Source organism: Leucopleurus acutus (genome assembly GCF_964270905.1).
Source record: "Leucopleurus acutus genome assembly, chromosome: 14".
NCBI lineage: Eukaryota > Metazoa > Chordata > Mammalia > Artiodactyla > Delphinidae > Leucopleurus > Leucopleurus acutus.
This window is the reverse complement of record NC_139156.1, coordinates 53322012-53349102: the sequence shown is the minus strand read 5'-3', so window position 1 is coordinate 53349102 and position 27091 is coordinate 53322012. Positions and strand designations below refer to the sequence as shown.

General features: G+C 46.4%; 1 protein-coding gene across 3 annotated transcripts in view; it reads left to right on the top strand.

The window, feature by feature from the left end:
- Positions 1-4956: 4956 nt before the first annotated feature.
- Positions 4957-27091, top strand: part of SH2D4B (SH2 domain containing 4B) — a gene marked incomplete at its 5' end in the record, with an annotated part of 79509 nt that continues 57374 nt past the window's right edge. For 2 of the 3 annotated variants that reach the window (XM_082854091.1, XM_082854090.1), the window contains one exon: positions 4972-5155. In XM_082854091.1, coding sequence (XP_082710217.1) covers positions 4972-5155 — 184 coding nt within the window. Of the gene's footprint in view, positions 5156-27091 lie in introns of all 3 variants that reach the window. The other variant, XM_082854092.1, reaches the window with a different exon arrangement.

The following is a 27091-nucleotide window of genomic DNA, read 5'->3' as shown; positions in this document are numbered from 1 at the left end:
AATTAAATTTCAGGTTTGGCTCGAAATTGTATTAAACGGATGACTTCTTTGAGGTTGTATTAGTTATGCATTGCTGCATGACAGCACACATACATCGCACACTCTTTCTGAGGGTCAGGAATCTAGGAACAGCTTGGCTGGGGGATTCTGGCTCAGGGTCTCTCATGAGGTTGCACTGAAACTGCCGCCTGGGGCCGCAGTCTCCCCTGACCAGGTCCTGTGCCAACCGCACTCACGTAACTGTTGGCAGGAGGCTTCAGTTCCTTGACATAGGGGTCTCATGACATGGTCTCCCCAGAGTGAATGACGAGAGAAAGAGGGGGGGGGGAAGAGAGAGAGGGAGAGAGAGAAACCGAGGGGGAAGCAGAAAAGTCTTTTATAACCTAATCTCAGAAGTGACAGATCATCACTCTGGCGTATCTTACTGATCACACAGACCAACCCGGATATGCGTGAGAGGGGCCACGCCAGGTCACAGCTGCCAGGTGGCGGGGATCATCGGGAACCATCTTGGAGGCTAAGTAACACAGAGGCGAACTGAACATGTTATGGTAATAGGTCTTCCTGATTGTGAATGTGGTGTGTCTCTATATCAGCTTAAATCTTAGGTATGCTCTCAATGAGGATTTTTACTTTTCTTCATATAGGTCCCCCACAATATTCATCAAATTTATTCCCAGAGTTTTATATCTGGTTCCTATTGTGAACGGGATCTCTTTCACATTGTATTTTCTAAGTAGTTGTTGCACTCATACAGGGACACTATTGCTTTTTATGGCCATGATTCTTCCGTGGAGCTTAACGGGTGACAAAGCAGAAATTCCTCTAGACTTTCACTGAGCCCTTGGATCGCAAAACTGAGACCAGGTAAGATCCTAAATGTGCTCTTGGGACCGGCTTCCTCAAGTGACTGTGTGCCAGGGAGGCGGGGGGAACATAAGGACGGCCTTCCTGCAGCCTATCTTTTCGCGGTGCCTGTGCTCCGGGCTGCCTGAGGCCAAGGTGACAGGGTCCTCTGGCCAACACGTGGCCCTACCTTCGAGGGAGCCCTGTGGTCAGGGCATGGGGGGACAGCCAGGGGAGGCGGCCTGTGGCAGGGCCAGTCCACCTAATGCTCCACAGACTTAGCCCATCTGCCCACGACTTCCAGGTACGAGTCTCCAGCAACCTCTCTCCAGAGCCCTATTCCGGATGCCTCCCCAGCATTTGCACAGGCTCTGGTCAACTCCGGTATGAACGTTCCTTCATCCGTTCTTGTTTCCAGTAGCTACAGTATTTATCCAGCACCTGCTGCACGCCAGACAGTGCTCTTGAGGACATCAGCAAAGCACCTGCCCTTGTGGTGCTTGTTACAAGTCGGGAGAGAGAGACAAAACCAAAGAAACTAAAATGGTATTTTACAAAGTGAGTGACACGGGAAGAAATAGAGCCGAATAATGGGCGATCAGGACTACGGAGGAGCTAAACGTTTGAGCAAAGACTTGAAGGGGGTGAACGAGCTAGCCGGGTTCTGGGCAGACGGACAGCCAGCACAAGGAAGCGGGAGTGGTGGCGCCAGGGGCTATCTGAGGGCGTGGAAGGCAGATCCTGTGAGCCTTGGGCTTCTCTGAGTAAAATGGGAGCCACTGTAGGGTTTTGAGCAGAGGAGTAACATGATCTAAGTTTTAAAATGATTTTTGATGGACGCAGAGACACCTGATAGGAGGCTCTGGGAGGAGGAAATGTCCCCCAGTTCTGCCCTCTTGGTACCCACTGGCAATGCCACTACAGTCCTCATCACCTCCCTCCTAGACTCTGGCCAGACTCTGCTGACTCTTCTCCCCGCCTCCTGCTCCCCTGTCTCAGAGAAATGTCTCCAAGTCCTTCTCCAGTTTAGGAACTCTGGCAACATGAACGGTTTATCCCTGCCAACGCTGTAGCCTCCCAGGCTACGGAGGTCTGGCTTTGTCTGCATGTCCCTCTCTGGGGGTGGGTGCCAGTGTGGACGAGGCTGTGCACATCCTGCCCCACGAGTACTGAACTCCAGAGGCCAATTTTCTTGGGTCACGTTGTAGAACTTCTGAAATACATTTATTTCAGCCACGTGAATTATGTATCTTAGTCACTGCATAAAGCAATACAGAATTGTCTAAAGTGGGCTTCCTCACCCTTCCAAGAAGAAAGAAACCATGTGTGTGTTCTTCCATGTTTTTTCCTTTGCCCATACAAAAATAATCAAACATAGAATTTAAAAAATGGATTACACCGTGCACAATATTCTGCGTGTCGCCTTTTCATTTTCCTGCCCTGGACATTTTCCCCGGCCAAAGCAGACAGATGGACTTCATTCTCTGTGACAAATGTTAGTGTTCCTCCCCAGGGGCCCTCCCCGCCCCACCCCACTGAGGGACATTCAGGTGGTTTCCAGTCACTTTCATAACAACATTGCGTGCGTGTGCCCCGCCCCCAGAGGGAACTGCTTTAGCATACAAAGTTAAACACATCACATCGGCCAATAAAAAATGAAAACAAAATAAAACCAGTTGGAAGGCGGCAGAAAAGCGTGTGTGAATACCCCGGGGCCCCTCATCTCGTTCGTTTGCAGTCGCCGGAAGCTGCCTGGGCAGGAACCGCCGTGGGCTCCTTTGGTCTGCGCGGCTCCCGGGCCGGGGTCCGGGCCCTGGACGGCCATCGTGTACCCGCCGCACCGCCGGTCCTCCCGCACCCAGATCCCGGCGCATCCCGGCGGGCGTAGCCGACCTTGTGCTGCTCCCGGCGCCCGGCTCTCCCACGTGCTGCCGCTCCCGCTCGGATCGGCCGCCAGGGGGTGCCACAGGCCGGGCTGAGCGGCCTCCTCCGCCGGGGGAGGGCGACGGGCGGGAGGACGCCAGCCCAGAGGTGGCGCCGATCAGGGCCAGGCAGCTCCCACCGGCGCCGGCCCTAGAGCGTCTTTCCGGAAACCGGATCCAGCCCGCGCCCCGGCTGCGCTGCGCGCTCGGCCTCCTGCCCCACTGACCTGGGATTACCAGGGAGCGCTCCGCCGGCTGCGGCACAAAACGGGCAGCTAGCGGGGCCCTTCCCAGCCGGCCGCCACCCACCCTCTCTCAACGGTGTCACCACCGCAAGGATGACACCATCACCGCTCAGCCAGAGGACTGGACCTCACACCCACAGCAGTCGTCCCATCCCTACGGCCCCGTACTGTGCTGTCTCTCCCCTCTTCTTGTAGGCATCTGGTGGACCCAGAAAGTAAGAAGCTGCCCGCGGGAAGCTAGACTCCCTTCGTGCCGTTCGTGCCCTTCCTCCCCTTGTTTCCTCTCTGGACGCCGGGCTCCCACCCAGCCACAGTTAGGACAAGGGAGATTAGAGCTGTGCCGGAGGCTCGGATGGCCTCAGTCTAAGAAACTGAGCGAGCCGGGACGCCGAGCCCTGAAAGGTCTTCGGTGGGGAGGAGAGAGAAGAGGGCGGGTGGGGTCCAGGGCCACAGCGCTGCATGGCAAGAGCCTCTGTGTGGAGTCTCCAAGGTCTGGGTCACCCGGGGACAAGCCAGCCAGACCTGGGGGAGGGGCAGCCTGGCCCTCCGCACTTTTTGTGACCCCGTGGGATTAAAGCTCATCTGAACCCGCTTAATCCTTACTGTTGTGGGTCTACCTTGCAGGAGAAGACCGCCCACTCACACCCGGGTTCCATCAGTTTTGGGTGCCTGATCCACCTTTAGTCCTCCTGGGGAGGGAAGGGGACATGAAGGTCACCAGCCCAACTAGGCCACAGTGCTACAAACCATCAAAAGATTCACAGTACCCAGTGGTTGTCATATTTGAAAGTTGGATGGAGTCCCAGGGTGGGTAGCCATAGGCAGGTTGCTTACCTTCTCTGAACCCCAGTTTGAATACAGGGTCAGCTGGAAGTAGCTCTGAGCAGCTGTTAGGGTGAACTTTGGGTCTCAGCACGAGCAGCGCCTGCCCATCCTCACGGCCAAAGACAGGTGGGCTCCCTCCAAGCAGAAAGCAACATCCTGCTCTGTCCAGGGTGCTTCGCATTCAGGGCATGGAGACGACAGAGAAGACGCACTTGCATTCTTTGTTTGTGATCATCTCCAGGTACTTGCAACAACAACAAAAAGATAAGCAACAACGAAAATTGACCCCAAATTGAGGGTTAATCTGTCAGCACACGCATAGCCTTAGAACCTCATTATAGGGAGAAGGCAGAGGATGTCTGCCTCCTTCATGTCCTTGAATTCCATGATCAAGCCCCTCGGGTGGCCCTACTGGTTCTATTTTGCTTTCTTCCTTGGCTGCAACACAGAAAGAAGGAAAGCTCTTTTCTCCTCCAAGGCCGAGTGTTAGAAGCATTACCTCAGTAGCCCAACGTCCTGGAAAAGAGGAAGCTTGGCAATGATGGAGCAGGTAGAGCGAGAGGCCGGGCAGCCTAGAAGCTCCTGGCTGGCTCCTCTGGCCTGTTTGACGTTGGCTCAAAAGACATGGAATTAATAGGCAAAGCTGCCTCCTCCTCCTCCTCTTACCTGTGGAGGAGAGATCGGTTCCCGGTTGGCTGGGGCTGTGTCATTGATATAGCTGGTGTCATCGTTACCTTCCATGAACAGATCACTCGACACCTGCCAGGGCCAGGAAGGGCCGGGCCTGGGTTTTGCCCGCAGAGCTGGAGGCTTTCACTCTCCCATTGTCCCAGAGCCCAGGGGAGGTCAAGACACAGGCTCTGCTGGGATGTGGCTCTTGGTGACCCAGTAGAAGGACTGGACAGCTCCTGTGCTGGATCCCCCTTGCAGGTCCTGGCTGCCTCTTGGCTTCCTGCTGCCTGATCCCTGTGGCTGTCCTGGGCAGAGGAGATGAATTCGTGGCTGGCCGGGAGCTGAGGCCGAGCGATCATGCTGCACAGAGAAGTGGCTCTGGGAGTGACCCTGGCGTGAGGAGCCAGGGGCGAGGAGCGGCCTGGGGTGTCCCTCCTGGCGTGTGCATCCCAGGTGACACCATGCTGCAGCAGATCCTGCACGACATGTACATCGACCCCGAGCTCCTGGCCGAGCTCAGTGATGTGCAGAAGCACATCCTCTTCTACAAGATGCGAGAGGAGCAGCTGAGACGCTGGAGGGAGCGTGAGGCTTGGGAGGCCCTGGCCCAGTTCGAGGGACTCAGGCCCCCCAAGGTCAAGCGAGGTATGTGGGTGGGAGTCACCAAGGGGCTGACCCCTGGCCTCCCGGGAGGTAGAAAAGTTATCGATGTCAGGCTATGTTCTTTAAAATGGGCACTGGTGTGATGAGGGCTGGGGGCTTGAAACCCTTGTTCTGTGAGCATCCCTTCCCATTAGCCTGGGCGTCTATCTTTTGACTAGGTCTGTAGGGCTCCAAGGCCGCACAGGGAACTGCCTGGGGACCCTGATGGCATTGGGGCATGGGGACTTGCTTGCTTTGTCTTGGTGTGGAGGGCCCAGGTTCTGGGAAGACACCACTGGGATCTCAGACTGTGCTCAGACCCTGTTGGTGACTGCCTGGTGGGTAGAAGCCATGTTCTTTTTTTTTTGCGGTACGCGGGCCTCTCACTGTTGTGGCCTCTCCCGTTCCAGAGCACAGGCTCCGGACGCGCAGGCTCAGCGGCCATGGCTCACGGGCCCAGCCGCTCCCGTGTCCCCTGCATCGCCAGGCGGACTCTCAACCACTGTGCCACCAGGGAAGCCCGAGGCCATGTTCTTGAACCTCACCGGTGGTTCCGGACAGAAGGCCAGGGTGCAGCAAAGACACATCGCCCGTCCCTCACTTGCGTGTGTGGCATAGTGGTTCCAGCACAGTGCCTGTGCCCTCCTCCCTGTCCTTGTGTGCGAGGATGCTTTGGGTTGTGCTGGAGCCCCAGCGGGCCTCTGGAGAGAGGGTGTCAGGGAATGTCCCGCGCTAAGAGTGACCAACCCCAATGGCAATAGCAACTGCAGACAAGAAGCAAGGGTTCAACCCACGTTTCCGGTGGTTATTCTGCAGTGACATGCCAGTCAAGGCCGTCGCCGGGGCGCCTGTGAGTGACGGCGCACCTGACGCAGGCAGGCTGCTGAGTTGCTGCGGGACTCAAGGTCCTGCCGGGAAGGGCACTTTACGTGGATGCTGCACTTCACAGTTTGCAAAGCCCATTCATCTCTCTCGTTCATTCCCCACAGCAACCCTCCTCTTGGTCTCCATACTGTTGACCAGAATGAAGTGCAGACTTGATCTGTTTGTAAGTTTTCAGTCCAGGAAAAAGTCCTGTTTCTGGACTGGACATACAGGCCCCTTGGTGACCTGGCTCCCTCTCTCTACTCCAGGCTCACTGCTAGACAGCGCCTGCCATGTGCCGTAGGCCACTCTGGCACCCATCTGGACACCTTGCTCTAGCCTCTGTCTTTACACATGTGAGTCTTCCCGTTGGGAATGTTCTCCCGCCTTCGTCCTCCTGACAAACTCCTTCAGTTCCAGCCCCTGCCTCCTGGAGTCTCTTGGGGATGCTTCTGGCATAGGGAAGTACTTGCTCCTCGGCACACAGGACCCGTCTTTGCCCTAGCACTTGCCACACTGTCAGTGTCATGCATCGTCTGCTCGCCTGGCTCTCCCAGGGGACTCAAAGCCACAGGAGTGAGCACATTCTCCATTCTGTCTTCCATCCTTGGGTCCAGCACAGAACTGGCACAGAGCGCGGAATCCCCTTTTGAACAGGACACAGTAGGACCCCAAGGAGGGGGAGCTATGACGTGAGTGCGTGTGGCTGGTGCCAAGGGTGGGGCTGCACTGGCAGCTGCATCACTGAAAATGACAGGCTGCCTTTCCTGCCCCACCCGGCCTGAGCCCTGGGGCCTCATGCTGTCTGTCAGGTGGCTCTTCTGCGAGGAGGACAGACGCCTAAAGCTTTAACTGCAAAAATGTTTTTACAGCGATTTGTCACCGTTGACATCTACATTTTCGTGTATAAATTATACATTAAACTCATTCGGGTTTCTGGTGCAGAAGACTCTTTTCCAGATAATTAATTTTCTGATTTATAAAGCATGGATAAGAGGAGGAGTGTGTGTATTCCAGATCAGGATCCCGCTCCGATCTCAGCTCTTTGCTTCAGTCCTGGTGTGGAGCTGGGCAGATGGGGAAGCCCTGAGGGGCAGGCGCGGCCCCAGAGGCTGAAGAGCTTCTTACTGTGGGCCTGGGGTGCACAGTGCCCGCTTCCTGTCCTAGGATCACAATGAAGGGTTGCAACAACCCTCCACCTGGTCTGTGACCTTTAATATTTACCCTGTGCCTGTCCTCACTGAATGCCCCCATAGCCCTGTGACCCCATCTCAGATGAGGAAGCCACTGCTCACAGAGGTGACACAATCCATCCAAAGTCACCTAGCTGCTAAGAATGGAGACGGGATGTACACCCCGTGACATTGACCTTGGTCCAGTGGCTGATGTTTTTCTAGTCATTCACTTCTGAACTTGGGACTTCCATTCGATGGACGATCTGTTCATGTGTTCATTTGTTCATTCATTCATTTATTCATTCAGTCCCTTAGCCAGCGTTACTAAGCGCTGACCTTGGTGAACTGGACAGAGCTTTGGCCCTTGAGTCCGCCGCCGGTAGACAGATCAGATCCCAGGGAACATGCCAACGGGAGTGCCAGGAGGGCGGCCTGGGGCAATGCAGCCGCACAGCAGCTCAGGACAGGGTGTGTGGGGACAGACTCCGTGGGCTGGATCTTTTCTCTTCCTTCCTTGCACAGGCACTTCCTCCCCAGCTTTTGCCTCCCTCCCTCCAGTCTGTCCTGAAGGAAGCATCTGCTGTCCTGATGTGTGTGCCAGCCCCTTGGGATCCCTGAGCACAACTTACTCGGTTCCGGTCAGACTGGAACGACCTTGCACCTCCTCCTGTCCATCCATCTCCCCAGTCCTGCTTGTCCCCTGAGACCTCCATCCCACCCTCTCTCTTCTGAGGACACTTCCCAGCTCCTAGCGGGCCTGACCTGAGGGCTTAGCAGGGCAAGGTGCACCCTGTCCCTGAAAACTTCTCTGCTTCTCCTGCAGAGGGTAGGTGTAAACACTGGTGATAGGGCTTATTCCACTTTACAGAACTTCAGGGGTTGTATTGGTCCTGGGACACACATTTGGGGTCCACAGAAGTAAGCTGGGGTGAAAGATGACGGTCGTGGCTGAGCACACGTCACTCCCCTGACCATGCAGGTGTGTCTTTTTGTTTTCACCTTATATTTTGCTGAGAAGCTTCTGGTGTTCTGCCCCGTCATGGAAGATACAGACCCTCAGCTTACATTGTTTTCCCATCTGCCGTCATGGTTGCTGTTTGTCACATTTCTGACAACACTGGAGGTCCAGTGGGAATTTGCGTTGTTTGTTGAGACTCTGGGAAGGCGGTTATCACATTACATTCTCGCTAGATTTAAGCCACGCCCATCCAGCATTACCATGACCTTCAACATCGGTTCCCCTTTTCGTGCCCTTTTGCCACCGCAGGAACCCACACCCCGTGTGAGGAGCTGCAGCCTTTACAACCCTTGGCCCCTTCTGGGCTGGCCCAGTTATCCCAGCTTTTTGGGGCTGGAGCTGGGTGTTGCCTGGGACACAGGACTCAGGACACATGTGTTCCTACTGCTGTTGTGACCCAGGAAGCTTCCCTGCCTGGTCTTGCTGGCTCCGCTGTGATTGGCAGTCTCTGTCAGTGTTAAATTGGTTCCTCGGTGACCATCTTCTTATCCATCTGGACGTCATCTGCCTGGGAACAAGACCTCTTTCCCCACCCTCCTTCCTGCTTTCTTCTCTAACGTGGCTGACACTGGCCATGCCACAAACCAAACCTGCAGCCTCATGGAGGTGCCTTATTCTCACCCTCACAGCCAGCCCTGTGCCTGCCCCAGTCCAGCCAGTGGAGAGCTCTAAGTCCAGCTGTCCAGCCCTCACTGCTTCCATTCCCCACAGCTGGGGTCAAGAGGCACCTCCCACCTGCTAGGCCCGCCTCTCTCTGCCAGCCCAGCCTGTGGCGCTCCAAGCAGCCCTGACCTGGGGCGGGAGGGAGACACCCGATCCAGCATCCTGTCTCGGCTCTCAGCCACTCCCGCTGGGCGTCTGCCCTGGACTGGGTGCCCAGGTGGGCCTGGTCCATGCTCTAATGAAAGCTGTGTGACACAGTCCTTCTCACTGGGCATCTGCCTTCTCTCTGTTTCCTGGGAACCATCCAGTAACCATGGCAACCTTGCCCGCTGGGCCCAGGCCCTCCTAGCCTCGGTGTGTTTCCTTTCCGGGCATGGGAAGCAGTACTTGCCTGCAGACATTCCCGGTGCACCCATGTTCTCAGTGGTCCCCTGCCTCAGGCTCACGTCCTATGACTTTTCTCCCCAGAGCAGCCAAAGTGTCCTTTTAACACACTGATCAGCTCAGGCATCTCCCTGCCTCCGTGGCTTCCACTGCACTCAAAGAAACACGAATGCTTTTCGGGTGCCTCTGCCTACTTTCCAACCCGATTTCCACCCTTTTGGGTCCCTCTGTGTGGAATGCTCTTTTCCCAAATCCTCATGAGGCTGGGTCCTCCCCCTCATTCGTTTCTCAGTTAAATGTTGAGCTCTTCACTAACTACCTGCTCTCAAGGACCCCACCCCAGTCTCTCTCTCTGACAACATCTGGCCTGATTCCCTTCAAAGCACTTACCACATCTTAAAGTATCGTGTTTTTTGTTGTTGTTTGTTTGTGGTAAGAAAACACAACATAAAATTTACCATTTGAACCATTTTAAAGCGTGCGATCCAGTGACATTTAGTACATTCAAGATGTTGTGCAACCACCACCTCTATCATTTCCATCACCCCAAAAGGAAAGCCCGTATCCTTTAAACGGTCCCTCTGCATCCTCTCCTCCCCCAGCGCCTGGCAACCACTGATGTGTTTTCTGTCTCTGTGAATTTGCCTTTGTCGTCGTCACCTTCCTCTTTTCTCATGTATCTGTTTGCCTGTTTATGGTCTGTCTCCTCCATTAGTCTGCACGTGCCATGACACCATGGCTGCGGCTGCTTTGCCTCCATCCCAGCGTCTGGAACAAGGCTGAGGGATACGGTTGGGGGGCAGCTGTGGGCAGGGAGCTGCTAAGACCGTTGCATGTGTGGTGTGTCAGTGGGGCTTGATAGAAGAGACGGGTATCAAAGGATTTCCCTTTTGAGTAGAAGACTGTGAGCTGCGCAGTGTGACCCCTCCCCTAGACCTTGAAAATCTTCAGTAAAAGTCTAAAAATCCCAGTATACTTGTGTTTTGGGATATATTGTAGAAGCTGAACTACAATCTATAATATGTAAGTAATGGCAATTCTGTCACCTTGTCATTCGTACTTACAACTCATTTCTTTTTCATTTCTTCTTTTAGGATTTTGACTTAGATTTTAGTTTGACCAATGCTACTTTTTTCCTTTGCATCCACTTAGTGTACATTTCCCTGTATCTTTTCTTCCCCCTCACTCTGCCTTTTGATACCATTTTGTTTTAAGGGAGTCTATTGAAACATGTATATTAAATAGCATATGTTAGTTTAGAACTTATTTTAAAGATAGAGCTGAACCCATTTTCTTTACCTTTATCAGGAATGAAACATTATCTACTGAAGATGAGAAACTTAAGGATATTTTAATATCCGTCTCCATGATTTTGTTAGCATAATCAAGAATTTTAGATTTTTTTGTTTACTTATCTTTCAAGACTTTTTTTTATGCCAATGGTGGTTTCATAATCAAATCATAATAACAGTAATTACTTGGACACTAACTCCACTTTGTATTACTCGTACCCCACATTTTTCCCTCCGAGGGGAAAGTGAGAAACATTTCATTCCCCCTTTGCCCCCTTGTACGAATGCTTTGGCCAACCCAGCAGCACACCCCTTGCTGTTCGGATTCTCAGCACGTCACACAGAAGTTATTAAACATCAAGGGAAATCCACATTTGAAGCCGTGTCCTGCACCGTCCCTGTTCTTGCTGTCATATGGTGGTAGGCATGCTGATTTTCTTCAACTCCCTTTGTGAATTTTTCTGTTAGTTCCAACAGTTTTCCAGTAGATCCACTTAGAGGGTGGTGACTGTGTAGGAACATTGGGGAATCAGGGGCATGGATGCCCTGGATTTCTGGACTGTAGCTCTTTGGAGCTGTTGCTCATGGCCCCTTTCCTGGGCACAGTGGAACAGTGCTTCTAGGACAGTGCCATGGGGGGAGGGGGCTGGGGAATCTAGCCCCCCTGTTTTCTTACGGTTCCGGATTATCCACCAGTAGTGTCCCATCCCTTCTGTCAAGAAGATGTTTCCTGTCCATATGCAAATATTCAAAGAACAATTCTTTGGGGAGGGAGAATGATCTTTTTCACAGAGTATATGTGATGGGGAGAGAAAAAGAGGTGTCTGGCGGTGCAGGAGGGTGTCCAGAGTCCTGTGCAAGGTAGACAAGAGGTAAAAAGTCCCCTGTGGCATGATAATTGGTAAATTGGGGCTGAGTGTGTGTCCGAGGGACCAGTGAAGGCAACAGATGAGCAATGGGGGTGCTGCCAGCTTCCCGGCGAGAGCCCTGGAGTCAGGCAAGAGGAACGTCATGAGAAGTGTATCTGTGGTGACACCAGGCCATCCAGCTGACCCCAGAGAGGTGTCCTAGTGTCCGTCACCTGTAGATAGGCACTGCAGCTCTCAGGGTGTATGTGGGGGGCAGGCAGATCCTGCTTGCTCTTCCAGACTTCCACACCCGAAGGGATGCTCCATTAGCTCATTTCCTGAGGGGCTCAAGGGTGGGAAATGACAGTGTCACAGATCACTTCTCCACCTTTTGGTTGGGTTGATGCTATTTTCAACATGTCTCTAGCTTGATGGAATAGAAGCAAGTCCCCTGGATTGTCATCTTCGGTCTACTGGGTTGACCTTGGAACATCACCTGTGCAATGGGAATAATAACCCTTCCCCAGCAGTTGTTGGCAGGGTTCAAAAAGCTTCTTCAACAAGTGGGAAAGCTCCCGCCACCATGCGGGGCACATAAGAGCCAAGCCACGTCCACCTCCTTCCTTTCCTCACTGCCTCCGTCTGCCTCTGGTGGCAGATGCCCTTGGAATCTGTGCAGCCTCTTCCTGAATGTTCCCATGGGACCCAGACTATGGGCCCAGCTCCACCACTGCTTGGCCAACCTCAGTTTTTCTGGAGTCTCAGGGTGGGGATGGGACTTTTCCCGTGTCTGTCAAATCATTCCTCCTTGTGTGGTTACTTTTTAGGGTAAATTGCAAGAAATTCAGTTATTCCAGTAAAAGGAGACTCTTGGTTCTTGGGTGCTGATAAACTTTCCTACAGGTGAAGCAAAGATGTGGCATTATGGTGGGTGGGAGGACTAGTCCGTGGGGAATTGCACAGTGTATGGCCTGGGACCACCCTGGTTGTGACTGTGCAGCTGGGTGTGGGACCCCTTAGGGCGTGGAGAGAGGGGCTAGGGGCCAGACCACTACCCCCGCCTGGACTCCGAGACCCAGTGTGGGCCTTGCACGCAGTTGGTACTCTGCCCAGGTGTGTGGAATTGACCTTGAGGGGGAGAGCCCACTTTCTGTCTCCTCAGCTCTGTTCGGCCTCCATATGGTGGACAGAAGGGTGGGGCGGCAGTGCTGGTGAGTGAGGTCCTCCGTGTTACAGTCTCAGCATCGCTGAGGGGCGTCACCCTGCTCCCCTGCAGCTCAGTTCCTTCTTCCGTGAAGAGGGAAGGGCTTTCTGGGTGGCTGTAAGACTGAAGGAGCCACTGTGCAAGTTCCCACGCTGGCCCTGGCTGGGGGCCTCTGCAGCCCACCAGCTCACTTCCTTTCCTCCCTGCCTTCCCCCAGCCGGCGCTGTGGTTCTGGCCGAGGCAGCTTTGCCAGCATCCACGGCTCCCCGTCTCCAGTGCCAGCATTTGCAGAAGCAGCAAAGCCCCAGACTCACCAGGCAGGCAGTGGGAGGAGCCAGGCGGAAGCTGCCATGAGAGCATGTGGGGCTCTTGGTGCCCAGCAGGTGTGGGTGTCCCCAGGGGTGAGAGTGCAGTTTTCTTGGCTCTGGAGGGAGATCAGCCTTATGTGGAGCCCTTAACTGTCAGCTCTTAGCATCCTGTATCTAGAAGGAGAGAACTGAAGGTGTGGCCTTGTCCAGCTGAAGGCCTTTGGTAGGGGAGCCTGGAGAGGTTCCCAGAGAGAAGGCTCAGGTTCTGGAAGCTAAGGGGGAAGGGCCAGGGCTGCAGGAAGAATGAAGCCTCAGAGCAGCTGCATTCTTTGGAATGAAGGAGAACTCACCCAGATGGAACGCCTTGCCTCCTGTGTGTCTGACCTGTCCTGGGCCCTTTAAGTACCTGTTTATCCCACCCCCTTAGGGACCTGAGGTTGGGTCCTTTGTATTTCATGAAATCTAAGATGCCATAGCTGGAAAGACACACTATTTTTATATATCACTAAGAAAGCTGTAAATTAAACCATGATACACCATTGTTTGTAAGATACGTCCTGGTTTCAGAAATGTTAAGGTGTGTGTCTTCAAATTAATGAAATATGTTATTATCTCCGTTTGAGTCGAGGTGGAGTTAGAATCGGGTCCAGGCCTGCTGGGGCTCCAGTTCCCCCCACTGCAGTGCACACATCTTCCTCCTCCTCACAGCTGCTCCCATGGTGAAATGACATATTCCAGGTGATTAAAGACCAGTGCAGAAAAAGCAAAAACAAAATCATAGAAGTAATCAAAGAAAATATGAGAGAATAGTGGGGAGAGCGAAGGTGTTCTTAAAATAAGATACAGCAATAAAAATAAAAGGAAAAATAAAGATAAATGACTAGATTTTAAAAATCTTCTTGATAAAAGACACCGAACGGAGTTTAAAAATAGAACAAAGCAGGAGGTAAATGAGAGAAAAATATCTGCAACATTTATAACAGGCAAAGGACTTGTATCCAGAGAATAAAGAAACTTCCTAAGTCAGTTAGCAGAAGACAAACAGTAGAAAAGTGGGGAATAGACATGAACAAGCCATTCACAGGAGTGCAACTTCGAGTCACAATGACCATGTGGAAAGGTGTTCATCCTCACTAGTGAACTATCAGTACAGCAGTGCAAATTAAAACAATAATACTAGCAAAAGTTAAAGAACTTTCCTAGTAGTAATGTTGATGGGGATCCAGAGAAAGAGATACTCTCTCTCCTGCATGGCTGTGGAGGGACAGATTTTCTGCAGGTTCCCGAGGAGCTTGGGCCCACGGGGATGGGGTTCTCCTGTCCCTGCAACTTTCTCCCGGCTGCTGCCAAAAGCCCATGGGCTGTGTATTATTATTATTTTTTAAATTTTTATTGGAGTATGGATGGTTTACAATGTTGTGTTAGTTTCAGGTGTGCAGCAAAGTGAATCAGTTATACTTATATCCACTCTTTTTTAGATTCTTTTCCCATATAGGTCATCACAGAGTATTGAGTAGAGTTCAGTATTGAGTAGAGTTCAGTTCAGTAGGTCCTTATTAGTTATCTATTTTATATATAGTAGTGTATATATGTCAATCCCAATCTCCCAATTTATTCCTCTCCCCCTTTCCCCCCTGGTAACCATAAGTTTGTTTTCTACAGCCCATGGGCTCTTTAAACAGATGGAGTTTTGCTCAGCTCTGGCTGGAGGGAAACCCTTCTCCTGCCTGTTGCAAGGCTCCAGCTGGGGATACTGGGCTGAGCTGCCCAGGTGTAATTTCCTCCCCTTGCTTCAGGGGTGATCATGTCTGCCACCTCCCTCCTTCCCTAACTGTCCACCTCACTGCTTCCCTTTGCACCTGGAGGTCAGCAGGGGCAGTTTCTGAGAAAGGCCACCAGCTGGTTATCTCCTGACTCCCTGTAACCTGACGCCAGGTCTCAGCCCCACTCAGGGGAGCTGGGCTGAAGCAGCAGGTTGCAGGCGGCTGCCTGCCCCTCTGTTATCTCTCCTAGTGGCTAGTAGCATCGCTGCTTTCAAGGTTTTTCTCACGTAAAAACTAGCAAAGCTTCCTAGGATTCTTGCATTTGGAACCAGATTTTGCATTCAACTTTGGGGCTTAAATTCTTTGGGTACATTTCCACACCTGTTTCCCTCATGTCCTTTCAAAATGACAGGACCTCAGGGAGCATTTATTTTTATCCTATCATCTCACAGATGTGCTTATTGTCTGGCCACCACGGTTGGGTTCTCAATACATACCATAACTGATTTCAAACATTTGAAATTGAATGGCTGAGAATGTAGTCAACCTTGTTTCTGTGTGCACTTGATAAAGAAAGTATTCTGCTGTAGTGTGGAGTGTTCTATAGACGTCAGTTAGGTTAAGTTGGTCAATATGTTATTTAGACCCCTATACCCTAACTGATTTTTTCCCCTATAAATTACCTTATCATATAAATTACCAGGAGAGTTTTTGTTGTCACAAACAGCTTTATTGAGATATAATTCATATACCATACAAGTCACCCATTTAAAGTGTACACAAGTCACCCATTTAATGTGTACAACTAAATGGTTTTTAATATATTCACAGAGATGTGCAGCCATCACCACAGTCCATTTTGGAATATTTTCATCACCTCAAGAAAACCCATACACCTTGACAAGTACCTGCCAGACCCCTTTCTCCCTGCTCCAGCCCTTAGCGACCACTAATCTACTTTTTTTTTTTTTTTTTTCCTGCACTGGGTCTTCATTGCTTCGAGTGGGCTTTCTCTCGTTGCGTCAAGCGAGGGTTACTCTTCGTTGTGATGCGTGAGCTTCTCATTATGGTGGCTTCTCTTGTTGCGGAGCACGGGCTGTAGGCATGCGGGCTTCAGTAGTTGTGGCACGCGGGCTTCAGTAGCTGTGGCACGCAGGCTTAGTTGCTCCGTGGCATATGGGATCTTCCTGGACCAGGGATCGAAGCCATGTCCCCTGCATTGGCAGATGGATTCTTAACCACTGCGCCACCAGGGAAGTCCACTGCTAATCTACTTTATGTCTCTATGGATTTTCCTATTCTGGACTTTCATATGAGTGGACTAATAAAGTAATGGACTTTTGTGGCTGGCTTCTTACACTTAGCATAATGTTTTCAAGGTCCATCCACAATGTAGTATGTATCAGTATCATTCTTTTTTATGGCCAAATAATATTCCATTATATGGATGTACCACATTTTGTTTGTCCATTTATCTCTTAATGGACATTTGGGTTGTCTTCACTTTGGGCTATTATGAATAATGCTTCTATGAACATTCACGTACAAGTTTTTGTGTGGATGTATGTGTTCATTTCTATTGGGTGTGTACCTACGAGTGGCATTGCTGGATCATTTGATAACTTTATGTTTAATAACTTGAAGAATTGGCAGATTGTCTTCCAAAGCAGTCGCACCATTTTACCTTCCCACCAGCAGCGTATGAGAGGTCCAATTTCTCCACATTCTCACCAGTACTTGTTATTATCTATGTTTTTGGTTAAATCCATCCTGGGAGATGTGAAGTGTTATGTCATTGTGGTTTTTTTTTTTTTTTTTTTTTTGTCATTGTGGTTTTGATGTGCATTTCGCTGATGAGTAAACATTTTGAGCGTCTTTTCTTGTGCTTATTGGACATCTATATATCTTCTTTGGAGAAATGTATATTTAGATCCTTTGCCCATTTTTAGACTGAGTTGTCTTTTTATTATTGAGCTGTAAGAATTTTTATACACTCCGGGCACAAGTTCCTTATCCGGTATATGGTCTGTAAATATTTACTCCCACTCTTCGGATTGCACTTTTACTTTCTTGATGGCATCCTTTGAAACACAAAAGTTTTAAATTTCAAATTTTGATGAAGTCCAAATTGTATTGATATATATTTTCTTTGTTGTTTGTGCTTTTGGTATCATATCTAAGAAACCATTGTCTAATTTAAGGTCATGAAGATTTATACCTATATCTATATTTTCAAATTTGTTAACACAGAATAGCACATGATATTCTCTTTTAATCAGTTCTTGTTTTACATTGTCTTCTTATTCCTAACGCCATATATATTATATATACTGTATACACATTCCATATATATATATAAACATATATATGGCATATATATGACATATAACATATATATATGTTTTAATTTAAGCATGCTAGGTGGTTTCTTACTTTATTACATTTTTCAAAGAACAAATGTTTGGTTGTATTTATAATGTATATGCTTTGCATTCACTAATATTAGTTTTTTCATTAATTATTTTCTCCTGCTTTTATTTTATTGTTCTTCTTTTTATGTCTTAGATTGAGAACTTAGTTTATTCATGTTACATCTTTTTAAAAAATTTTATTTCATATTTTAAAAAATATTTATTTATTTTATTTGGCTGTGCCGGGTCTTAGTCACAGCATGCATGCAGGATCTAGTTCCCTGACCAGGGATCGAACCCGAGCCCCCTGGATTGGGAGTGCGGAGTCTTAACCACTGGACTACCAGGGAAGTCCCACATCTTTTTTTAAAAATAAAGCTTATAAAATTTCTCATTATAAAATATTTAAACATATAGGTAAAATGGAAAATAATATAATAAGTACTTATGGACCCATAATGTCTTTATTAAGTGTTAACTTAGTGCCTTCTTTGTTTTTATTTAAGTACGTCATATACAGTTGAGACCCACTTTAATGCCTTTCTAAAATTTCACTCCCCATCTCCTTCCCCATAAGCAAGCCTATTATAAATTCAACATGTATCATCCTTATATCTTTTCCATACTTTAATATATATTTTGTAAGCAATATGTTGCTTAATTATTATATGAATGACATTATACTGTATGCAATCTGAATTTAACTTAATTTATTGGTTCTGCATTTTTTTTTTTTTTTGGTTCTGCATTTTTTAAGGAGATATGTTTGTGTTGTTCAAACCTATTTATTTTTCTTGCTATAGAGTACTGCATTATAAGAACATATGATAATTTATTTATCTGTTTTCCTTGATTAGTCATTTATGTTGTTCCTGATTTTTAATATTTTGGACAATGTTTCCATGAACCTTCTTGTTCAGGTTTCTCTGGGCAACGTGTGTACTTGGAAGTGCTATTCCTTGTTAATAATGAGTAGCATGTTCAACTTTACTAAATATTTGCCAAATATCTTCAAAGTGGTTGTATCAGTGCCTTCAGCCATCAACAATTTATAAGAATTATCATTGCTCCATATCCTTTTCAACAATCAGAATTTGTCATCACACTTTTTTATTCTTTCCAGTCTTGTAGGAGTGAAATGACTGTATTTTTTCATCATCATACACTCACAGTAAAATTAATGATGGTTTCACTCCTTGATGAAACAGTAAACCTTATTCATTTTATTGTATGACAAAATGGAAGGATGCATAAAGCATTTCTGAAGAATGATGGGTGTCTTGAGGAAAGGCACTGTGTGATTTTTTGAGTTATGTGCTGAACTAGCCTCTTTACTCATGGAATGCCATTTTTACTTGAAAGAAGACTGACAAACTATGTCTTTTTTCAGACTTGGGTATTTTCAGATGAATAAAGTGAATCTGTCACTTCAAGGAAAACAATGGATAAAATTTATTCCAGTGATAAAATTCCAGGTTTCAAGCAAAAATTAGAATTTTTGGAAAACTTGTATTAGCTACAATGAACTTATTAGATTCCCAATACATAAAGCTTTTCTCTGAGTTTCATAGTAATATTAACAGTTTTATGATATTATAAAATAAAATATGTATTTTATTTTATAATATCATAAATTTGGAAGATCTGCTTGATTCAGTGAACCAGTATTTTCCAAGGACCAATGAGGAATGTTGCAAAATCACACATGAGTAAAAGATCCATTCAAAGTGCAAAATAAACCAATGGGTTTTTTTTTTTTTTTTTTTTGTGGTACGCGGGCCTCTCACTGTTGTGGCCTCTCCCGTTGCGGAGCACAGGCTCCGGACGCGCAGGCTCAGCGGCCATGGCTCACAGGCCTAGCCGCTCTGCGGCATGTGGGATCTTCCCGGACCCGGGCACGAACCCGTGTCCCCTGCATCAGCAGGCGGACTCTCAACCACTGTGCCACCAGGGAAGCCCCTGGGTTTTAATTTTATTTTGCTTAAAAATCTTTAAACTTTTTATTTTGAAGTAACTTTTTTTTTAGGCCACGCCCTGTGGCATGTGAGATCTTAGTTCCTCGACCAGGGTTTGAACCCACGTCTCCTTCAGTGGAAATACAGAGTCGTAACCATTGGACCGCCAGGGAAGTCCCAAGTTGCTATTATTTTAAGTAAATATATATTAAAAATTTTCTCAGTTTTAATTTTGAATATGGTAAATATTGATAGATATAACCCACATAAACAAAAATTCTTTGAGATACTCAATATTTTTAAAGAATATAAAGGGGTCTTGAGAGCAAATTATTTGATAACAGATGCTTTAAAGGATACACTGTATGCAATGAGTTAGCTTTTCTACAATGCATCTAGACTAGTACTATCTATATTCCATTCTTGGGAGAACTGAGAAAAAAAAAATGACCATTCTAATTATGTTTTATAGGGCTTATTTCTCTCACAGGACCCTAGTAGAGAAAGATTGTTCTAGACATTAATAAGTTAATACATGTAAAATATGTTGAACCATGATTAGCAGATAAGCCTTCTGTATATGTTAGCTGTTACTATTGCTTTTATTAATTGGTGCAATCGTTTGACAGTTATGTGTATTCAAGTATCTTCTCTCAGTTGGTGACTTGATTTTTAATTGTCTTTATGGCATTTTTTGTGTGTAGAAATTTTAAGCTTTAATCTGTATTCAAATATATCAACATTGTCTCTCATAGTTTATTTTTTTATGTCTCATAGAAGAAATTCTTCCCTTCCCCAAAGTAATAATGATATGCATTTATATTTTCCTCTAAGAGTTTCCAAGCGTCCAAATGTTCCTTTTCACAGACTCATAAAACCACCTTTGTCAAGGTCATTGGTGACTTCCATGTTGTTGAATCCAATGGTCAATTCTCAAGTCTTCATCCCAATGACCCATCAGTAGCCTTTGACACAGTTGACCTCCCTTTAATTCCTGAAATTCTTTCTCCACTTGGCTTCTGGGATACTGCTGTCTTTCGGTTGTTCTCCTGCCTCGCAGGCTTCTTTGTCCTCATCTCCTTGGGGGTCCTCCTCCTATCTAGGTGTTCGAGTGTGCTGGGCTTCAGTCCTTCGACCTCTCCTGTTGTCTGTCTACACTCACTCTCTACCTGCTCTCGTCCAGTTTTGTGGCTTTAAATATCTATACACTGATGCCTTCAAAAAATTATATTTTAGTTCCAGCCTCTCCTCTGAAGTCTGTTTTATTCAACTGCCTATTGGATGTCTAATAGACGTCTCAAACTTAATTTAGCCCAAACAGAAATGTTGATTTATCCAAGCAGTTTCTTTCATGTTACTCTTTTCAGTAATATGACCATCCATTCCATTGCTTAAGCTGAAAAGTTAGAGTTTTCTTGCTCTTTTTCTTTCACAACTCATATCCAAAATTTAAGCAAATATTGCTTTTTCCTTCAAAACTATGTTGAATAAGAGTGGTGAGAGTGGGCAACCGTGTCTTGTTCCTGATCTTAGTGGAAATGCTTTCAGTTTTTCACCATTGAGGACGATGTTGGCCGTGGGTTTGTCATATATGGCCTTTATTATGTTGAGGAAAGTTCCCTCTGTGCCTACTTTCTGCAGGGTTTTTATCATAAATGGGTGTTGAATTTTGTCGAAAGCTTCCTCTGCATCTATTGAGATGATCATATGGTTTCTCTCCTTCAATTTATTAATATGCTTTATCACATTGATTGTTTTGTGTATATCGAAGAATCTTTGCATTCCTGGAATAAACCCCACTTGATCATGGGGTATGATCCTTTTAATGTGCTGTTGGATTCTGTTTGCTAGTATTTTGTTGAGGATTTTTGCATCTATGTTCATCAGTGATATTGGCCTGGAGTTTTCTTTCTTTGCAACATCCTTGTCTGGTTTTGGTATCAAGGTGATGGTGGCCTCGTAGAATGTGTTTGGGAGTGTTCCTCCCTCTGCTATATTTTGGAAGAGTTTGAGAAGGATAGGTGTTAGCTCTTCTCTAAATGTTTGATAGAATTCACCTGTGAAGCCATCTGGTCCTGGGCTTTTGTTTGTTGGAAGATTTTTAATCACAGTTTCAATTTCAGTGCTTGTGATTGGTCTGTTCATATTTTCTATTTCTTCCTGATTCAGTCTTGGCATGTTGTGCATTTCTAAGAATTTTTCCATTTCTTCCAGGTTGTCCATTTTATTGTCATAGAGTTGCTTGTAGTAATCTCTGATGGTCTTTTGTATTTCTGCAGTGTCAGTTGTTACTTCTCCTTTTTCCTTTCTAATTCTATTTATTTGAGTCTTCTCCCTTTTTTTCTTGATGAGTCTGGCTAATGGTTTATCAATTTTGTTTATCTTCTCAAAGAACCAGCTTTTAGTTTTATTGATCTTTGCTATCATTTCCTTCATTTCCTTTTCATTTATTTCTGATCTGATTTGTATGATTTCTTTCCTTCTGCTAACTTTGGGGTTTTTTTGTTCTTCTTTCTCTAATTGCTTTAGGTGCAAGGTTAGGTTGTTTATTCGAGAGGTTTCCTGTTTCTTAAGGTAGGACTGTATTGCTATAAACTTCCCTCTTAGAACTGCTTTTGCTGCCTCCCATAGATTTTGGGTCGTCATGGCTCCATTGTCATTTGTTTCTAGGTATTTTTTGATTTCCTCTTTGATTTCTTCAGTGATCACTTCGTTATTAAGTAGTGTATTGTTTAGCCTCCATGTGTTTGTATTTTTTACAGATCTTTTCCTGTAATTGATATCTAGTCTCATAGTGTTGTGGTCGGAAAAGATATTTGAAACAATTTCAATTTTCTTAAATTTACCAAGCCTTGACTTGTGACCCAAGATATGATCTATCCTGGAGAATGTTCCATGAGCACTTGAGAAAAATGTGTATTCTGTTGTTTTTGGATGGAATGTCCTATAAATATCAATTAAGTCCACCTTGTTTAATGTATCATTTAAAGCTTGTGTTTCCTTATTTATTTTCATTTTGGATGATCTGTCCATTGGTGAAAATGGGGTGTTAAAGTCCCCTACTATGAATGTATTACTGTCAATTTCCCCTTTTATGGCTGTTAGTATTTGCCTTATGTATTGAGGTGCTCCTATGTTGGGTGCATAAATATTTACAATTGTTATATCTTCCTCTTGGATCGATCCCTTGATCATTATGTAGTGTACTTCTCTGTCTCTTCTAATAGTCTTTATTTTAAAGTCTATTTTGTCTGATATGAGAATTGCTACTCCAGCTTTCTTTTGGTTTCCATTTGCATGAAATATATCTTTCCATCCCCTTACTTTCAGTCTGTATGTGTCTCTAGGTCTGAAGTGGGTCTCTTGTAGACAGCAAATATATGGGTCTTCTTTTTGTATCTATTCAGCCAATCTGTGTCTTTTGGTGGGAGCATTTAGTCCATTTACATTTAAGGTAATTATCGATATGTATGTTCCTATTACCATTTTCTTAATTGTTTTGGGTTCATTATTGTAGGTCTTTTCCTTCTCTTGTGTTTCTTGCCTAGAGAAGTTCCTTTAGCAGTTGTTGTAGAGCTGGTTTGGTGGTGCTGAACTCTCTCAGCTTTTGCTTGTCTGTAAAGGTTTTAATTTCTCCATCAAATCTGAATGACATCCTTGCTGGGTAGAGTAATCTTGGCTGCAGGTTTTTCTCCTTCATCACTTTAAATATGTCCTGCCAGTCCCTTCTGGCTTGCAGAGTTTCTGCTGAAAGATCAGCTGTTAACCTTATGGGGATTCCCTTGTATGTTATTTGTTGTTTTTCCCTTGCTGCTTTTAATATGTTTTCTTTGTACTTAATTTTTGACAGTTTGATTAATATGTGTCTTGGTGTATTTCTCCTTGGATTTATACTGTATGGGACTCTCTGTGCTTCCTGGACTTGATTAAGTATTTCCTTTCCCATATTAGGGAAGTTTTCAACTATAATCTCTTCAAATATTTTCTCAGTCCCTTTCTTTTTCTCTTCTTCTTCTGGAACCCCTATAATTCGAATGTTGGTGCGTTTAATGTTGTCCCAGAGGTCTCTGAGGCTGTCCTCAGTTCTTTTCATTCTTTTTTCTTTATTTTGCTCTGCAGTAGTTATTTTCACTATTTTATCTTCCAGGTCACTTATCCGTTCTTCTGCCGCAGTTATTCTGCTATTGATCCCTTCTAGAGTATTTTTAATCTCATTTATTGTGTTGTTCATCGTTGCTTGTTTCATCTTTAGTTCTTCTAGGTCCTTGTTAAATGTTTCTTGCATTTTGTCCATTCTATTTCCAAGATTTTGGATCATCTTTACTATCATTATTCTGAATTCTTTTTTAGGTAGACTGCCTATTTCCTCTTCATTTGTTAGGTCTGGTGGGTTTTTATCTTGCTCCTTCATCTGCTGTGTGTTTTTCTGTTTTCTCATTTTGCTTATCTTACTGTGTTTGGAGTCTCCTTTTTGCAGGCTGCAGGTTTGTAGTTCCCATTGTTTTTGGTGTCTGTTCCCAGTGGCTAAGGTTGGTTCAGTGGGTTGTGTAGGCTTCCTGGTGGAGGGGACTAGTGCCTGTGTTGTGGTGGTTGAGGCTGGATCTTGTCTTTCTGGTGGGCAGGTCCACATCTGGTGGTGTGTTTTGGGGTGTCTGTGGACTTATGATGTTAGGCAGCCTCTCTGCTAATGGGTGGTGTTGTGTTCCTGTCTTGCTAGTTGCTTGGCATAGGATGTCCAGTACTGTAGCTTTCTGGTCGTTGCGTGAAGCTGGCTGCTGGTGTTGAGATGGAGATCTCTGGGAGATTTTCACCGTTTGATATTATGTGGAGCTGGGAGGTCTCTTGTGGACCAGTGTCCTGAAGTTGGCTCTCCCACCTCAGAGACACAGCCCTGACTCCTGGCTACAGCACCAAGAGCCTGTCATCCACATGGCTCAGAATAAAAGGGAGAAAAAGTAGAAAGAAAGAATTAGTAGAAGTAGAAAGAAAGAAAGAAGGGAGGGAGGGAGGGAAGGAGGGAGGGAGGGAGGGAAGGAGGAAGGAAGGAAGGAGGGAAGGAAGGAAGAAAGAAAGAAAGAAAGAAGATAAAGTAAAATAAAATAAAGTAAGATAAAATATAATAAAGTTATTAAAATAAAAAATAATTAAGGAAAAAAAAACGGACGGATAGAACCCTAGGACAAATGGTGGAAGCAAAGCTATACAGACAAAATCTCACACAGAAGCATACACATACACACTCACAAAAAGAGGAAAGGGGAAAAAATCATAAATCTTGCTCTCAAAGTCCGCCTCCTCAATTTGGGATGATTCGTTGTCTGTTCATGTATTCCACAGATGCAGGTACATCAGGTTGATTGTGGAGCTTTAATCCGCTGCTCCTGAGGCTGCTGGGAGGTGTTTCCCTTTCTCTTCTTTGTTCTCACAGCTCCTGGGCCTCAGCTTTGGATTCGGCCCCGCCTCTGCGTGTAGGTCGCCGGAGGGCATCTGTTCTTCGCTCAGTCAGGACGGGGTTAAAGGAGCCGCTGATTCAGGGACTCTGGCTCACTCAGGCCGGGGCGGGGGAGGGAGGGGCACGGAGGGCGGGGAAAGCCTGCGGCAGCAGAGGCCGTCGTGACGTCGCACCAGCTTGAGGCGCGCCGTGCGTTCTCCCATTCTCCCAAGTTGTCCCTGGATCCCGGGACCCTGGCAGTGGCGGGCTGGACAGGCTCCCCGGAAGTGGGGTGTGGATAGTGACCTGTGCTCACACTCAGGCTTCTTGGTGGCGGCAGCAGCAGCCTTAGCGTCTCATCCCCGTCTCTGGGGTCCGCGCTTTTAGCCGCGGCTCGCGCCCGTCTCTGGAGCTCCGTGAAGCAGCGCTCTTAATCCCCTCTCCTCGCGCACCAGGAAACAAAGAGGGAAGAAAAAGCCTCTTGCCTCTTCTGCAGGTCCAGACTTTTCCCCGGACTCCCTCCCGGCTAGCCGTGGCGCACTAACCCCCTGCAGGTTGTGTTCACGCCGCCATCCCCAGTCCTCTCCCTGCGCTCCGACCGAAGCCGGAGCCTCAGCTCCCAGCCCCTCCCGCCCCGGCGGGGGAGCAGACAAGCCTCTCGGGCTGGTGAGTGCCGGTCGGCCCTGATCCTCTGTGCGGGAATCTCTCCGCTTTGCCCTCCGCACCCCTGTAGCTGCGCTCTCCTCCGCGGCTGCGAAGCTACCCCCCTCCGCCACCCGCAGTCTCCGCCCGTGAAGGGGCTTCCTAGTGTGTGGGAACCTTTCCTCCTTCACAGCTCCCTCCCGCTGGTGCAGGACCCGTCCCTATCCTTTTGTCTCTGTTTATTCTTTTTTCTTTTGCCCTACCCAGGTACGTGGGGGAGTTTCTTGCCTTTTGGGAGGTCTGAGGTCTTCTGCCAGCGTTCAGTAGGTGTTCTGTAGGAGTTGTTCCACGTGTAGATGTATTTCTGGTGTATCTGTGGGGAGGAAGGTGATCTCCGCGTCTTACTCTTCCGCCATCTTCCCGGAAGCCCTCTAGGAGATATTTTCTTGATGGCTATTTTACTCCATTGATTTCTAAGTTTTGTATTATTATTTGAGGATGCGGTCTATAAAATTTTCTCATAATTGCAAGATCAGAAGAAGAAAAGTATGTTGTCAATGTTTAAGGAGTAAAGTTCTGTAGTTCTTAAGTAAAATTTGTTGACTATATTATTCAAATCCTCTATATTATTAATTTTAAAAATCTATTTGGTCTACCAGCCTCGTAAATAAATATAGCGAAACTCTCCACCATGAGTATATATACATTTTGAAATTCTCATTGTGTTGTTAGGAGTTTTTGTTTTATGCAGTTGTCTGCTATGTTGTTTGTTGTATAAAGTTTTATGACTGTTATGTCTTCTTTGTGGGTTGCATCTTTTATAATTACGTAATATACTTTTTTGTCTTGTCTAACACATTTGTCCTTGAATTTACTTTGTCTGACATTGCCACTTCTGCCTTCTTTTTGCTTGCCTTCGTATGGTCTGTTGTTAACTAGATCTTTATTTTTGAAGTTTTTCGTTTTTACATGTGTGTTTTATTTAAATAGTACAGAATTGGATTTTACTTTTTTTCCTCCATCAAGAGAAGGAAGGATTTATTATTATTATTATTGTTTTTCCATGATGGAGAAAACTTGGGAATACTTTATCTAACCTAAATTCAAAAATATAACTGGCGGGGCTTCCCTGGTGGCGCAGTGGTTGAGAGTCCGCCTGCCGATGCAGGGGACACGGGTTCGTGCCCCAGTCCGGGAAGATCAGAGCGGCTGGGCCCGTGAGCCATGGCTGCTGAGCCTGCGTGTCCGGAGCCTGTGCACCGCAACGGGAGAGGCCACAACAGTGAGAGGCCCGCGTACAGCAAAAAATTAAAAAAAAAAAAAAAATATATATATATATATATATATATATATATATATAACTGGCAGCATTTTCTAAGGACAGCTCTCATGTGAAACACCGTTATGCCCAGAATTACAGGGTTAGAATGTTCACCAGTAGAGATTTAATTTAGTGACCATTCTAGTGGAATTTTAATTTAGTAAAAGAAGAGAAAATTGACACTGAAGCTATAATGAAATATGCCTTGTTAGAAGTAGGGTCAAAAAGTGATGACTTAATTAATGACATTAAATAGTGTGTTTTTACCTTTCTTTTTTTTTTGAATTTTATTTTTTTATACAGCAGGTTCTTATCAGTTATTTATTTTATACTTATTAGTGTATATATGTCAATCCCAATCTCCCGATTCATCCCACTACCCCCAAGGAAGGATTTATTATTATTTGCAGCCAGTAAGGAGAACATCTAGGGTTTTCCCAAAGCAGTGTTTGTCTTTTACTTTTTATTTACATCTGACAGTCTCAGATCTTTAATAGGGAAATTAATTCTCTTCCCATTTTTGTGTTAATTAATATACTTAGGGTTTAGGGATTCTGTGTTATATTTTATTTGTTATCTGTATCAGTTAGGGATGTGCTTGGCCATAAGTAACAGAATGCACGATTAATAGTTGCCTAATTAAATAAATCTTTCATATTT